This window comes from Bicyclus anynana, chromosome 14 (assembly GCF_947172395.1).
Source record: "Bicyclus anynana chromosome 14, ilBicAnyn1.1, whole genome shotgun sequence".
Taxonomy (NCBI): Eukaryota; Metazoa; Arthropoda; class Insecta; order Lepidoptera; family Nymphalidae; genus Bicyclus; species Bicyclus anynana.
Genome location: NC_069096.1, coordinates 2,665,383 through 2,680,282, shown reverse-complemented (window position 1 = coordinate 2,680,282; position 14,900 = coordinate 2,665,383). Strand labels below are relative to the sequence as shown.

General features: G+C 36.0%; 2 protein-coding genes across 4 annotated transcripts in view; one reads left to right on the top strand and one right to left on the bottom strand.

The window, feature by feature from the left end:
- LOC112052489 (troponin C) overlaps positions 1–9,050 on the bottom strand; it is a 37,365-nt gene extending 28,315 nt beyond the window's left edge. The window contains exon 1 of the mRNA XM_052885387.1: positions 9,029–9,050. The gene's annotated coding sequence lies outside the window, so the exon portion shown is untranslated. The remainder of the gene's footprint in view (positions 1–9,028) is intronic.
- LOC112052487 (calmodulin-A) overlaps positions 1–14,900 on the top strand; it is a 76,753-nt gene that overhangs the window by 48,347 nt on the left and 13,506 nt on the right. For 2 of the 3 annotated variants that reach the window (XM_024091589.2, XM_024091588.2), the window contains 2 exons: positions 9,061–9,094; positions 10,288–10,389. In XM_024091589.2, the coding sequence (XP_023947357.1) occupies positions 9,061–9,094; positions 10,288–10,389 (136 nt within the window). Of the gene's footprint in view, positions 1–6,874; positions 7,650–9,060; positions 9,095–10,287; positions 10,390–14,900 lie in introns of those variants that run through there. The other variant, XM_024091590.2, reaches the window with a different exon arrangement.

The following is a 14,900-nucleotide window of genomic DNA, read 5'->3' as shown; positions in this document are numbered from 1 at the left end:
TATTTTCCATTTCGTAAGAACCTCCTACAAAGTAGGTACATAAAAAAATTATGACTTATATCAAAATAGTAGAGGAAGATGTCGAAGATGACGAAGAGACGTGATAGCCCAATTGATATAGCTTCTGCCTTCGATTCTGGAGGGCGTAGGTTCGTATCCGGTCCGGGCATGCACCTCCAACTTTTCAGTTGTGTGCATTTTAAGAAATTAAATATCACGTGTCTCAAACGGTGAAGGAAAAACATCGTGAGAAAACCTGCATATCTGAGAATTTTCTTTATTCTCCACGTGTGTGAATTCTGCCAATCCGCATAGGGCCAGTGTGGTAGACTATTGGCCTTACCCCTTTTATTCTGGAAGGAGACTCGTGCTCAGCAGTGAACTCAATATGGGTTGATAATGATGATGCGACCAAGATGGTGAGATACATTATTATAGTTACTATCCATATAAGTCCTTCAATGTACGAGTTTGCACATTATACAGTCAGATGTAACTGTCAGAATGGCCCTTTTATCTTGCAGCGACTTTAGATGGCGTATCAAAATTAGTTGCCACGTGAAACGGGCTAGAATCCGAAAGCGTACGTGTAAGTAGGTACTTAAAACATTCTAATTTCATTCACAAAGTCCCCCGGTGCAGAGTAAGCGGCCGTTTCATCTTTCGCAAACAGATTGGAAACGAGCTGTTAGAATCCTGGAATAGATTTACGATGTGCGGCCTTATTCTGGAGCTTAAAAGCGATTTTGTTTCTAAATCGTTATTATTAGCGATCGATATGATCGAATTAATAATTTTTCGTTAGTATAGTACGCCGATTCAAAGATTTGTATTAGTAATAGGTACGTTGGAAAGATTTGTAACAGACAACGAGACCAACTAAGTGCGTTATATAATTTACATAGCCTAGGCGTAGAATAGGCGCCATAAACAGTTCTAGTGCGTTGCGCTATGAGTAAAGTAATAGCTTTGCGAGGGTATCTAAATGCTTATCAAATGCTTTCACGGTATATTTAAAAGAAATAGTTTTAACCACAGGTTTCTATTCACAGTTACAATATAAAGTATTTGGTATTAATTTCAACTGTATGATTCCTTTTTTTTTATTCTTTACAAGTTAGCCCTTGACTACAATCTCACCTGATGGTAAGTGATGATGCAGTCTAAGATGGAAGCGGGCTAACTTGTTAGGAGGAGGATGAAAATCCACACCCCTTTCGATTTGTACACGGCATCGTACCGGAACGCTAAATCGCTTGGCGGTACGTCTTTGCCGGTAGGGTGGTAACTAGCCACGGCTGAAGCCTCCCACCAGCCAGACCTGGACTAATTAAGAAAATCTCAATCTGCCCAGCCGGGGATCGAACCCAGGACCTCCGTTTTGTAAATCCACTGCGCATACCACTGCGCCACGGAGGCCGTCAAAACCCGCCACACGTTCAAAATTGAGATCTAATTTTTAAAATTCCACACGTTCAAAAAGCCTTTTGACAGATAAAAAGGTAATTAGATCTCAATTCCATTATAATTGAGATATAATTTTTACTTTTGAGGAACGGGAGACAGAACCCTAAACTTTAAATATTACAGAATAATCCTTCAGCAACGTGTGTGCCTATTATAACGCTTTACGAGGCTCCGTGAAAGACAGGGCGTGAACGTCGCCCGGTCTACCGCTTTCTTTAATCACTTAACTAGTTTATTGTTCAGCTTCACATGCTTTCCGAGAATGACAGTAAAATTTCACGGCCCACCACCACGGAACGTGTTAAAATTAAACTGGAGTGCTTTACAGGGTTTCGTAGTCAATGGATAATTTATTGCTTAAAAGCCCACGCCCGCATCTTCGTCCGCATGGAAGTCTACAGCAGCCACTGACGATCAAATTTACCGTCATGCCTGCAGCGCAGTTTGTAGTACATTCTTACTTTAAAAAGGGAGGGGTACCACAGACGTTCAAGTGTGCATAACGCGCATCACTTGATACAGTGACGTCACCATCACCAGTAAAAAAATAACTCAAAAGTATTTTTCCCCATTTTCACCATATTTTTTATTGGTGAAACTCATATAAGTCGCATCGCGATGTTATTTATAAATTAAATTAATTAAATTTATTTAATTAATTATTAAGCCTATAATAAATTTTCAGTTCAAACTAGTTGTTACTGAGATTAGTTATGCGAGGACAGTAACTAGAGGCGTGTGTTACATGGATAGTAGGAATTATTTGAATTTCTTTGTATGAAAACATGAAATTTGACAGTTTTTTGTTAAAAATAATATTAGTTATGCAGTTCGGCTCCTATAAGAGAACTCGTAAACACCATGAAGTTATAGGAAATACTTCCGAGCACCCTGTAAAAAACAAAAATAAACAAAATGAATGGCATCAATACTATAAATAAAATATAAGTGTCTTATGTGTTTTCAAAATAACTATGTTTTCTCAAAAAAAATAAAACATAGAAAACATAAAATAACTATTTACACGACATAAATACCCAATCATGCATTTTTTAAATCTTAATTGTATGTCTGTCCGAGCTAATCACTAAAGCGGCTGAACCCATCTTAACTTTCACTGGTAGATAGAGAAGGCTATTGAACAACATATAAGCTATTTTTCTCCTGAAAAATATCCATGGTTCCCGCGGGAATTGTAAAAAGCTAAAAACGCGGACGAAGTGGCGGGCGCTAATAATATTTCTAAGCTTATCTTGATATGTTTGCGTACTGCCATCTGTGAGTAATAGCGCAAACTAAATTACTTTAGGAAAATCTCGCTAGATGGCGGTGAAGGAGGAAAATTAAAAAAAAACTAAACTTTTTAATTATATCACTGGAATCCTATGTGATTATTTTTATTCATAAAGTTTTTTTTACGCATTTTTTACACATCTAAAAACCTGTTCATTTATCATTAGGTTAACCTTTTGTCTAGATCATGGGACGGATAATAGTCCATTCCGACGTCCGACATTTTATTAAAACTGAAAGTTTGCCAAGTATCATTTGCTACCAGACACAGATTAAAGAATAATAGGCAGATAGAGCATCTGAACACGATGGTGTCGTAGCCGCTCGAGAAACAAAATTCAAAAACGAATACATTCTCGATTCAATAGGGACACGAAGCGTCGCATCAGTAATTTTATTTTCAATAATCATCAAAAAAAAATGTCGTCTTAATATGTTTTTAAATATTTGAAAAATTGTTCACAAAAACTAAAGAGATAAGATAGAGTATTTTTTATTGGTTATTAATATCGATTATTAAATCAATTTACTTAATTGTTGTTAGTGTTAAATTTTGAAACACAAATTATGAAAAAGTTTGTATATGCGCATGTCAAGGAGACGCGTGACGTTTTATGGGTTTCACCGGCTTCACCACGCTGATAATAAAGACTCATTCTGTATCATCTTTATTCAGTGCTACCAAATAAGTATGGTAGGCAACAATGAATGAATACCATGGTGACTTTTGAAGGTTCCTAGAGCCCAAACCCTCAATAGTCCAAATTTTTATACATTCTCTAGACTATTATATAATGATTTATTTATTTTGCTATCATCCGCGAAAAGTCGACGAACCCATGCGACAACGTCACCCAGGTCCGACAAAATACTCTCTACGTACGTTGTCGCATGGGTTCGTCGACTTTTCGCGGATGATAGCAAAATAAATAAATCATTATATAATCATGATGAACTTCCGCAAAGTAACGCCTGCTTCTATCCAATACTCTAGACTATTATTATGAGAAATTGATTTTTGTGAAATCACATTTTTTACTAAAGTGTAAATAATAAAATCGTAGGTTTATACGCATTACATTTTGACGGCTTCCGTGGCGCAGTGTTATGCAGGGTGGATATAGAAAACTGAGGTCCTGGGTTCGATCCCCGGCTGGGCCATTTGAGGCTTCGGTCGTGGATACAGGCAAAGACGTACCGCCAAGCGATCCGGTACTATTTCGTGTAGAAACCGAAATTGGTTTGGATTTTTATCCTCTTCTTAACAAGTTAGCCCGTTTCTATCTTAGATTGCCTAATCACTTACCATCAGGTGAGATTGTAGTCAAGGGCTAACTTGTAAAGAATAAAATAAAAAAAAAAACGTTTATTAAAATATGATCAAGTCAAGTTCAAGCCTGATCAAATTAGGTCATATACGACCTTGTACCAGTTACAATGCATACCTCGTCGTTTTCGTTTTTATTTGTGATTGCACTTGAATCAATATAGTATAAATTAATTTGCGCAACAATAATTTTATTACACTTATGACTTCAATTATTATTTTATTACAGTATTCAATACATATAACATGTAAAATGGAAGTGTCTGTTTATGATTTCGAAATAATGTTTTCTCAAGTGCTCATACTTACGAATATTAAAAGACAATCAAGCTTTTGACTGTCAGTTACGTGCAATTTAAGAAATTAAATATCACCTGTCACAAACGGTGAAGGAAAAACATTGTGAGAAAACCTTCATACCTGAGAATTTATTAGTTCAATAAAAAAAGTCAAAATTCATTTATTTCAATTAGGCTTAGTTTACAAGCACTTTTGAAAGGTCAAGATTATGTCATAATTTAATTTAATCTAATGGTGGTAATAATAGTCGAAAACTTAAAACTAAAGTAACGAGGGTTCCAAACACGCCTTGGTCCGAGAAGAGCCCACAACAAACTCAGCCAAGGTTTTTTTTCCCACCATTTTACAAACTTGTTTAAAACTAAGCACACGGTCGTATATTACAGTTTAACACCAAGATTTTTTATCATTAATATAACACTATAATAAGCCTTTCCCAAAAGCTTGCGTTTAATAAACACTTTGAACTTTTTGAGAGACATTCCAGTAGCTTCATGTAGTACTTTATTATAAAAACGTATGCAATTGCCCTTATAAGAATTACTAATTTTTTGTAACCTAGTATGGTGTGCAACAATTAAAAGTTCCCTAATAAAATCTGCTAATCTGGCATGGTTGCGGGTTTTGTGAAAAACGGAATTCACGCGTATGAAGTCACGGGCGTTCATAATATTATGTTATATTCATCAGAAAGAAATGATAAATGTCTGTAAGTGTCAGACAATCCAATATTTTAACGATCACGTTCAATTTGATGAAACAGATAATTTACGCGACCTTAAGTATTTTTGGCCTAGCGTTCGACGAAAGACATTACGAGTAGATATATTTCATGAAAAGAAATAGACAAATGTCGAGCAATGGCGGCGGCGTTGTCCCAGTCTCTCTTTCATGTTTCGACGGCCGCGTGGCGCAGTGGGTAGTGACCCTGCTTTCTGCACCCACGGCCGTGGGTTCGATTTCCACAACTGGAAAATATTTGTGTGTTGAGCATGGGTGTTTTCCAGTGTCTGTGTGTATTTATACATTTTATAAGTATTTATATGTAGTATATAATTGTATATTAATATTATAATATCAACTATCTTAGAACCCATAACACAAGCTTAGAACCCATACTCTGTATGCTTACTTTGGGGCTAGATAGTGATGTGTATTGTTTAAGTATATTTATTTATTTATTTATTATTCATTGCGTTGGGAAGTTGATTTTGAAGCATTGGAATGTTAGAGCGAAATCTAGGAGAGAACGATCACAAATAGTTTCGCTACTACTTATATATGATATTATGGTGATATGTACATAAAGTATATTTGTTATTTCGGCAGAAATAATAATGATTATTGGTGTATTCCTAATTTTCCCGCCAAAAGTGACCTGTTCCAAATGATTCTCACCGTGCCAAGATCGCGGAGTTATCTGGCTGTTCTACAATGGTCGCACGGCTAAACAGTATTAAATAGGGTAGTTGACTCATATCAATTTAATATAAACAATATTAATTTCGTAACATGGAATAAGGTTTCGAAATAATATATCGATACTAATGACTAAAAGTAAAGGATTTCATAGAAAAATTAATTTAAAAACTATGTACTCCATAATTTTTCCAAACGTCAAAAATGCTGTCGTCCATTTTGTGACGCCACAAAGGTACTTTATGTACTAAAGAAATAAACGTCACACTAAGTAATAATTTTGGCAAACACTAAGCCGTTTGGTTAAGGTATAGTGTTTAAGTGACGTCAAGAAATTATAAAATATAGACCATCATGGCCGACATAGTCTTGGCTCGTATTATCAAAAAAATATTTAAAAATTAATCTTTTTATTATTGTTCATTATTACTAGATTAAAATTATTACTAGATTAAAAATATGGTAATTTTATAATTACCATATTTTTAATCTAGTAATAATGAACAATTTTAGATCATTTAAAAAAAGTGTCAACTAAACCATTTTCCCATTAAAATAATTATGTTTCTCCAATGGTCGCACGGCTAATCAGTTTTGTATAATATCTTTCCATTAAAATGAATTTGTTCTAAGATCCCAGTATATTTGCTGACCATTGACCTTGATTCACCGAACTAGTTACTGGATGGAATGTATTTTACATCAAACTACATTCAATAAATATACCTATTGCAAATGTGTGGATTAAAAATATTCAGTCCATAATATGATTATTATTTATAAAATAATTTAAACAAATTGAAAAAAAAACAAGCGTTTTTATATATTATTTTTTGTTCGTGAATACAATACTACATAAACCATAGTTATTTAAACTCAGTTATTCCATTTTTTTTTTTTTTTGTTTGGCGGGCGATTTCAGTCTCTACTTTCATTAGCCAAATTCTAATTATTATATTTAAATGTGTTGCGACTATTATAGACCGCGTTGCAGTGCGTGTTAGTAGTTATAGCGCAAAAATCCAATTTAAATATAGAGTCTACATATAACCGCGCTGTCACAGTCATTGTCGTCGCGTGTGTCACAGCTGACCTTTATCACGTTAAAAAAATAAATAAAGCGCGAGATCAACAACAATAAATAAAAATAAAAGTATAGAGCACGTCGGTGTTCGAATTTTAAAATTAGTTCAATCGTAAACACAGTTCTTTGTCACGTCGAAAAATAATAAATGAAAAAAAAAACAATCAGCTAAGCATAGACCACGTCGGTGTTCGAATTTGTTTTTGAATTTAGAACAGTGTTACAATGTCGTGTAAACATCCATAAAACTGTCGCAATTGTTTATTAACGGGACGTTCGATTTTTGAATCGTTTGAAAACAGCGTATTCTATTAAAGTGGAGAATGTTGTTTTGTTACTTTATTTGATACAAACAACAAATAATTCATACGAATGTATAACTTTGTGAAACCAATTAATTTTTCAATAGTGTAAACAAATTGTAATAGCTGTCATAGTGGAATTTTACAGTGGCGTTGTAAATTGTGTTTATGAACTATTCCATTTTCAAGTGAAGTGCGTTCGTATTGGAAGTTGAAACTCTTTTTTTCGTATTTTCAAGCGAGCATTGGAAAACTTTTGTACGAGAGTATTGGAAAAAGTTAACGCCGATAATAATAGTTCCGGATACAGCTCAGTTGCAAAGGATTGTTCGTTCTTTTTTTTCAAAATAAACAAGAGTTGTCAATGGCTCAAACGGTGAAGACAGACGATAGATACAATAAAGAATATAGAAGAATAAGGAAAGTTACCAAGGATTTGACTACTCGGCAATTTTCTGTTAGTTATTCATATTTCATATTTTTATAATGTTATTAGATAGAGTAGATTATAAAGATTCGAGGTGGAGGTAAGAACTATCAAATATCAAAAGTTTATACTTAAACATGGAATAGAGACTGATACAGAATGAGTATTTACAAGCCGTTCAGTGAAGCCGATGAAAACCACAAAAAAAAAGTCACGCGTGTCTCCTTGACACCCGTATAATGTTGCTATTTACTATATACAAACTAGTAACTAACAACAATTACGTAAATTAATATAATAATAGACTAATAATCAATACCTACTTATAAAAAATACTCCATTTTATTTTTTAGTTTCTGTTAACAGTTTAAAAAAAAATTTAAAGCCATTTTTTTAACAATATTGAAAGTTAATGATGTGACGCTTTGTGTCGTACTGACTCGAGAATGTATTAGTTTTGAATTTGTACCTATTTGGAATGGCTGCATCACTGTCATATTCCGAGCACTCTATCTGCCTATTATTCTTTAATCTGTGTACTTAAAGTAACAAAAATAAAATGTTAAGTTTAAGAAACTTTTAGTCGGAAGCAACCTCTATGAATTACTGAATATCGTGTGTTAAGCTGCGCAATACAATTTTTTAGGTATCAGCCACAATGTAGTGGGGCGGCGGCAGGACATCACTTCGAACTTGACTTTATAATATGACCTGCACGTAACGACTACCGCATTAAAAAATATGTTTTTTAACTGGCAAGACTTTTGCACAAGCAAAATAAGCGATTAAGAATACTACAAGTACAAATCACAACACTGGATACAAAATGAAACAAATTTATAGTCGGTCATTGACGGTCAATTATTCTCACGTTTCTGCAGCGCAAACGGCAGCGAAGACGTTTCATAAGTCTAGCCGTCATGCACGCAGTGACCAATACACGATCAGTTATGTGGGTGATGAAGAAACGTGAGAATAATTGATAGGCGATTGACAGAGTGACGTAAATTAACATTCTACCCTCATATAGCTCTATGAGTGATGTCTGACTCTGAGTAAACTCAGGCATTTGACGGCCTCTGTGGCGCAGTGGTATGCGCGGTGGATTTACAAAACGGAGATCCTGGGTTCGATCCCCGGCTGGGCCGATTGAGATTTTCTTAATTGGTCCAGGTCTGGCTGGTGGGTGGCTTCGGCCGTGGCTATTTACCACCCTACCGACAAAGACGTACCGCCAAACGATTTAGCGTTCCGGTACGATGCCGTGCAGAAACCGGAAAGGGGTGTGGATTTTCATCCTCCTCCTAACAAGTTAGCCCGCTTCCATCTTAGACTGCATCATCACTTACCATCAGGTGAACTTGTAGTCAAGGGCTAACCTGTAAAGAATAAAAAAAAAATATTCTTACCTTGAATTAAATAAATTTTATTTTTGTTTCAGTCAGAATATGGCCTCACGGAGGAACAAGTTGCAGGTATGTTATCCATACAAAATATACATATAAAATATTAATAAAAACCTCGACAGTTTAAGTAATTGTTTAACCCTGTAAACTGGTTACAACGTAATATTTAAGAATATTATTGCTTGCATTGCCGTTTACATGTTAATTATTCATCAAATACCAAGTTATCTTAAATAGCAACTGTTGAATTTTATGCCAGCTCTTCTCCGTAGAACCTGTTTTCCGAACCAGTGGTAAAGCCCTTACAAATAGTCAAAGACGTTTCAAAAGTGCTTGTAAACTAAGCTTACTTGAAATAACTCAATTTTGATTTTGATTTACAATCAAAATAAAATCAAAATTAAATACAATGAAACAAAGCCTGTATATGTACCTTCTAGACCTTATGTTTATAAGATCTAGAAGGTACACAAATCGTGACATGAACAATGATGTTAGAAGAAAAAAGAGGTAGATAGGTTACAACTGGCATGCAAACATTATTTCAGTGACGTTGTCAACGCGCGATGACAGTTTGGCGACTGGGCTCAGGTTTGCACTTTGCTAATTAGCATAGTTTTGCCACTTGCGGTCGGCGTATAACATATCTACCTCTTTTTGCTAACATCATCTCGGATCGCTCTCGAATTTTTGCAGCCCATACTGAACTCTGAAATTGCGTTCGAGGAAATATCGCTAACTGAAACTTAGAAAATGTAGTATCAGTATTGATAGTTATCGTAAGTCATTTACATACTTTTTAATTGGTTGGCAACATTCCAGTCGCAACTAGGAGATCATAATAGAAGAATATAATAGAATGCTTGGTCTCTGCGTGATCGAATCAGAAATTAGGAGCTCCACAGAAGAACCAAAGTCACTGACATTGCTCAGCGACTCGCGAAGCTGAAGTGGCAATGGGCAGGGCACATAGTTCGAAGAGACGCAGAGATGGCAATTAGTTCCATTGGACGTTGGGTTCTCAAGGTGCTGGAATGGCAACGCACCGGAAAGCGCAGTGTTGGTGGACTGAGGACATCGAGTAGGGAGCTGCTGGATGCTGGCGGCTCAAGACCTTTTTGTTTGGAGGTCCATGCAAGAGGCCTATGTCCAGCAGTGGGCGTCCATCGGCTGTTAATGATGATGATGATGAACTGGTAGAGATGGGTAGTTCGAGGAATAGCGGCATGCCATAAGGTTACCTATATCTTTTATTTTTTCAGAATTCAAAGAGGCTTTCATGCTGTTTGATAAAGATGAAGACGGGACTATCACAATGGCAGAGCTAGGGGTTGTGATGAGGTCACTGGGACAGCGCCCTTCAGGTGAGACATACATACATATCTATACATAAATGAACTACATACATACATACATATCTATACATATCTATACATGTCTGTCTGTGATTACACTAAATCCTACTAATATTATAAACGAGAAAGTATATATGGATGTATGTTTGTTACTCTTTAAAGCCGCTACTACTAAACCGATTTGGCTGAAATTTACAATGGAAATAGATTTTACTCTCCACATGGGAAAATCGACAGTTCCCGCAGGATTTGTGAAAAATTGCTACTACTGCTACTAGCGGTTGCCAGTCCGTGATTTCGCTCGTGCTTGACTCTCGCTACACAATAGTTAATCCTGGTTTACACCTGATAGTATTAGCGCTACACTTGATCAATAGTGTAGTTAGAGGGTAGAACTGTATTAGCAAGTTAAGCGGTCAATCCGGTAATCATCGATAGTGTTACTTTGTGTATCTACCATCCTTGACACGTAAAGCTTAGAACCTGCTCTGAGGCTACGGCTTCTCCGATAACAGAAGTAGTATTTAGTAATTCCCCATTATACATATCAAAAAAATAACCCAGTAAACATTTTTTACCCTTTTAAACCCTTTAGGAGTTGAATTTCAAAAATCTTGATATATGTCATTATTTTCACCCCCTTCTGGTTTTATTTTCCCGACCAAAAGTATCCTTATAACCTTCTTCTTATCATCGGCTCAAGTCGTGCCAAGTTTTATTTAAATTCATTCAATAGTTTCAATGATACTGTTTGACAAACGGACAAAAAAATATTTTTTTCAGAATCAATTTTTTTCAGAAGTTATTAAACTTTACGAAATATCTTCAATATACATAATTTGACCTGTTACGGTTTTATTGTATCTATACTAATATTATAAAGCTGAAGAGTTTGTTTGTTTGTTTGATTGAACGAGCTAATCTCAGGAACTACTGGTTCGATTAGAAAAATTCTGTCAGGGTTAGATAGCCCATTTATTGAAAAAGGCTGTAGGCTATATTTTATCCCCGTATTTCTACAGAAACAGGAACCACGCGGGTAAAACCGCGCGGCGTCTACTAGTGTATGGATATAGATTAAATCATTTTTAAGCTGTTGTAAATATCGGTTGGTGGTGTTTAAATTACAACTGACTAATTGTTTACATATATTCAATTTAAATTAAAATAGATTGCGACCGCATCGCACCCACGTCCGCTGCGTTACGCCAAAATATAAATACGACACAGCACTAGCATGTGTAGATACATACATAACAGTATGTTTACATAGATAGACAATTAATACTATAAAATATACTAAATCTTTATATATAAAAGAAAGTCGTGTTAGTTACTCCACTTATAACTCAAGAACGGCTGAACCGATTTAGCTGAAAATTGGTAGGGAGGTAGTTTAGAGCCAGGAGAAGGACATAGGATATTTTTTTTTTACGGGTAGGGTAGGGGTAGGGTAGGGGTTGGGTAGGGGTAGGGTAGGGGTAGGGTAGGGGTAGGGTATGGGTAGGGTTGAGGTAGTTGAAAGTTTACATCGAGTTTCACGCGGACGAAGTCGCGGGCGTCCGCAATACATATACATACAATAAATAGACATCTAAAACATCACATAGAACAACTACAACATTTATTTAAACTCCGCGCCACGAAAGGAGTCCCGCGGCTAAAACCTGAACTAAAATTGACAGCGACTTACAATGACAAAAAGACCGCCATTACCAAATGACCATGAGCGCCATTATAATAAGTATGTTCGTTACATCACAACTTCGTCATTTATTTACTAATTTCAAAAAATATTTTTTTATTTGAATGAGTAGAGTTCCAGATTTCAGATCCATTTCAATTTCACGAAAATTCAGTAATTTTGTAAAAACTAAAATAACTGAAATAAGTGAACAATTTCGTTCACTTATTTCAGTTATTTTAGTTGCCCATGCCCAAACAGGACACACTCAAAACAAAAAAATAATCTCCTAAAAAAAAATTAAAAAATCTTTTAAATTTAACGGATTTTGATGTAGCATTACTCTAAAAAGCGAAAAACAACATCATGCCCGTGTCCTTTCTATTGATCGGTTTGAAGGCGGTGTCAAAAAACAAAATAAATTTCAAGAGCCTATTTGGTGTAGCACCGAATTCAAACCGATCAATAAAAAGGAGAGCCGTGATAGCCCAGTGGATATGACCTCTGCCTCCAATTCCGGAGGGTGCGGGTTCGAATACGGTCCGGGACATGCACCTCCAACTTTTCAGTTGTGTGCATTTTAAGAAATTAAATATCACGTGTCTCAAACGGTGAAGGAAAACATCGTGAGGAAACCTGCATACCAGAGAATTATCTTAATTCTCTGCGTGTGTGAAGTCTGCCAATCCGCATTGGGCCAGCGTGGTGGACTATTGGCCTAACCCCTCTCATTCTGAAAGGAGACTCGAGCTCAGCAGTGAGCTGAATATGGGTTGATGACGAATAAAAAGGAATAGGTACGATGATATTTTTGCTTTTTGGAAGTCAACTGCCTTTTTGGAAATGAAATACTTATCAGCTAAACGCCGTATTCATTTATTCAGCGCCACCGGAGGCGATATTTGGACGTACACCAATGAATAAATGAATACACGCGGCGCTAGACGTTTCAATTTGCGGCTCACGATGAATGGCTTTCCATGAATTTTTATCAAGCACCGACCAGCCTATCTTGACCCCTTTCATTATGGAGGCTTAAAAGATTTTTTTCTACTTTAGGTATAATTTGAGTTCTTTTTAACGTGAATACACCTTAACATTTTTAGAAATCTCTGTGTTTATACAATATTTTATTATATAACTAGTAGTAATATAAATACAAAAACAAATATTTTTTATTTGTTTTAATTGAATAAGCTGTGAAAATCCTGGGCCGATTTGAAAAATTCTATCACTATTAGAATTCTACAGTATACCTGATGAACATAGGCTAACCTTAATCTCAATATTCCCACGGGAATTATATGACGCTGAAACCGCGCAGTGACTGCTAGTCTATATTAATAATATTGTAAAGAGGTTAAGTTTGTGCTATTGTCGGGGTAATCTCCCTGAATAAGCTGAAGTGGCAATGGACGCGCTACATAGTTCGAAAAGCCGATGGACGTTGGGGGTCCCAAGGTGTTGGAATGGCGACCCCGCAACGGAAAGTGCAGTGCTGGTTAACCCCCCACTAGGTGGACCGAGGACATAAAGCGGGTTGCAGGGAGCCGCTGGTTGCTGGCAGCTCGAGACCGTTGTGCTTGGAGGTCCATACAGGAGGACTGTATGTGGACGTCCATCGGCTGATAATGATGATGATGATGAGGAGTAATCTGGATCTACTGAACCGATTATGAAAAATCATTTACCACTAGAAGGCCACGTTATATGTGAGCGTCCTAAGCTATATTTTATCTCTGTATCTAGTCTCGTGGGAACTACGCAGGTGAAACCGCGGGGCGTCGATTAGTTATACATACTATATATAAATGTGCAAAATTGTTCAGGACTGTAACGCATCCAATACGAAAGGAACGAGGGAAAACCGCCATTTTGTGACCATTTTTAGTATACGTTAAATATACAACCCAATTTACGATGACCAATTTTCTGTGTTAATATTAATAAAAATTTAATTGCAGGGTCGGGACATTTTGGTATTTTTGAAGCGTCCTAATAAAAGCTACTAGTCTCAAGGGTTTTACTCGATAATCAGATTGTAGTAAACTAGCGGACTCCCGCGACTTCGACCGCCAAAGATTTAGTTTTTCACAAATCCCTCGGGAACCATGGATTTTTATCACTCGGGAACCATTAGCCTATGTGTTAATTTAGAGTAAAATCTATTTCCATTCCAAATTTCACCTAATCGGTTCAGTTGTTACGCCATTAAAGAGTAACAAACATCCATACAAACTTTCGCGTTTATAATATTAGTAGGAAGTAGGATTTTGTGAAAGAAAAAAAATAAAGTTGTAAGTGTGACTACATCTTTATAGCATTTAGATGATATGGATTAGTATTTATTTATTCGGATATGGCACATTTATCCCCTATTGTCCAAAACAACATTACTTTAATACGGTATAATATCCAGCTCAGTTTATGTCCTACCCGGAATTAAACCTCTACCTATGCGAATCCCTTGTTATTTATGGAAATTGTATCCTCTACCCGGCGTTAGGGCAAAGTCGTACTAGCGACATGTTGCCCGAAACTATTCTAGCAAATTTTAAAGGTAATAGAGTAATAGTCTAGTACAGCAAACAGCCATGATAAAGAAAATATGCAAAGCGCCTTTCGCCGCGTTTCTCCTTAGATTACGTCCTTCGTTTTAATCTCAATATAATTTAAAGTCGAGTCATTATTTTTTTTTAATATAGCCTATACTTCTGACCCATGATTAGTTTTGAATTTTCTATAATTTCTTATTTCGCATAAAGGCTTTATTTAAAATCTTTAACTGCCTTGTTTATGTCTCTAGGACAAAAAGTCGTACATCTGCTTTTTCATT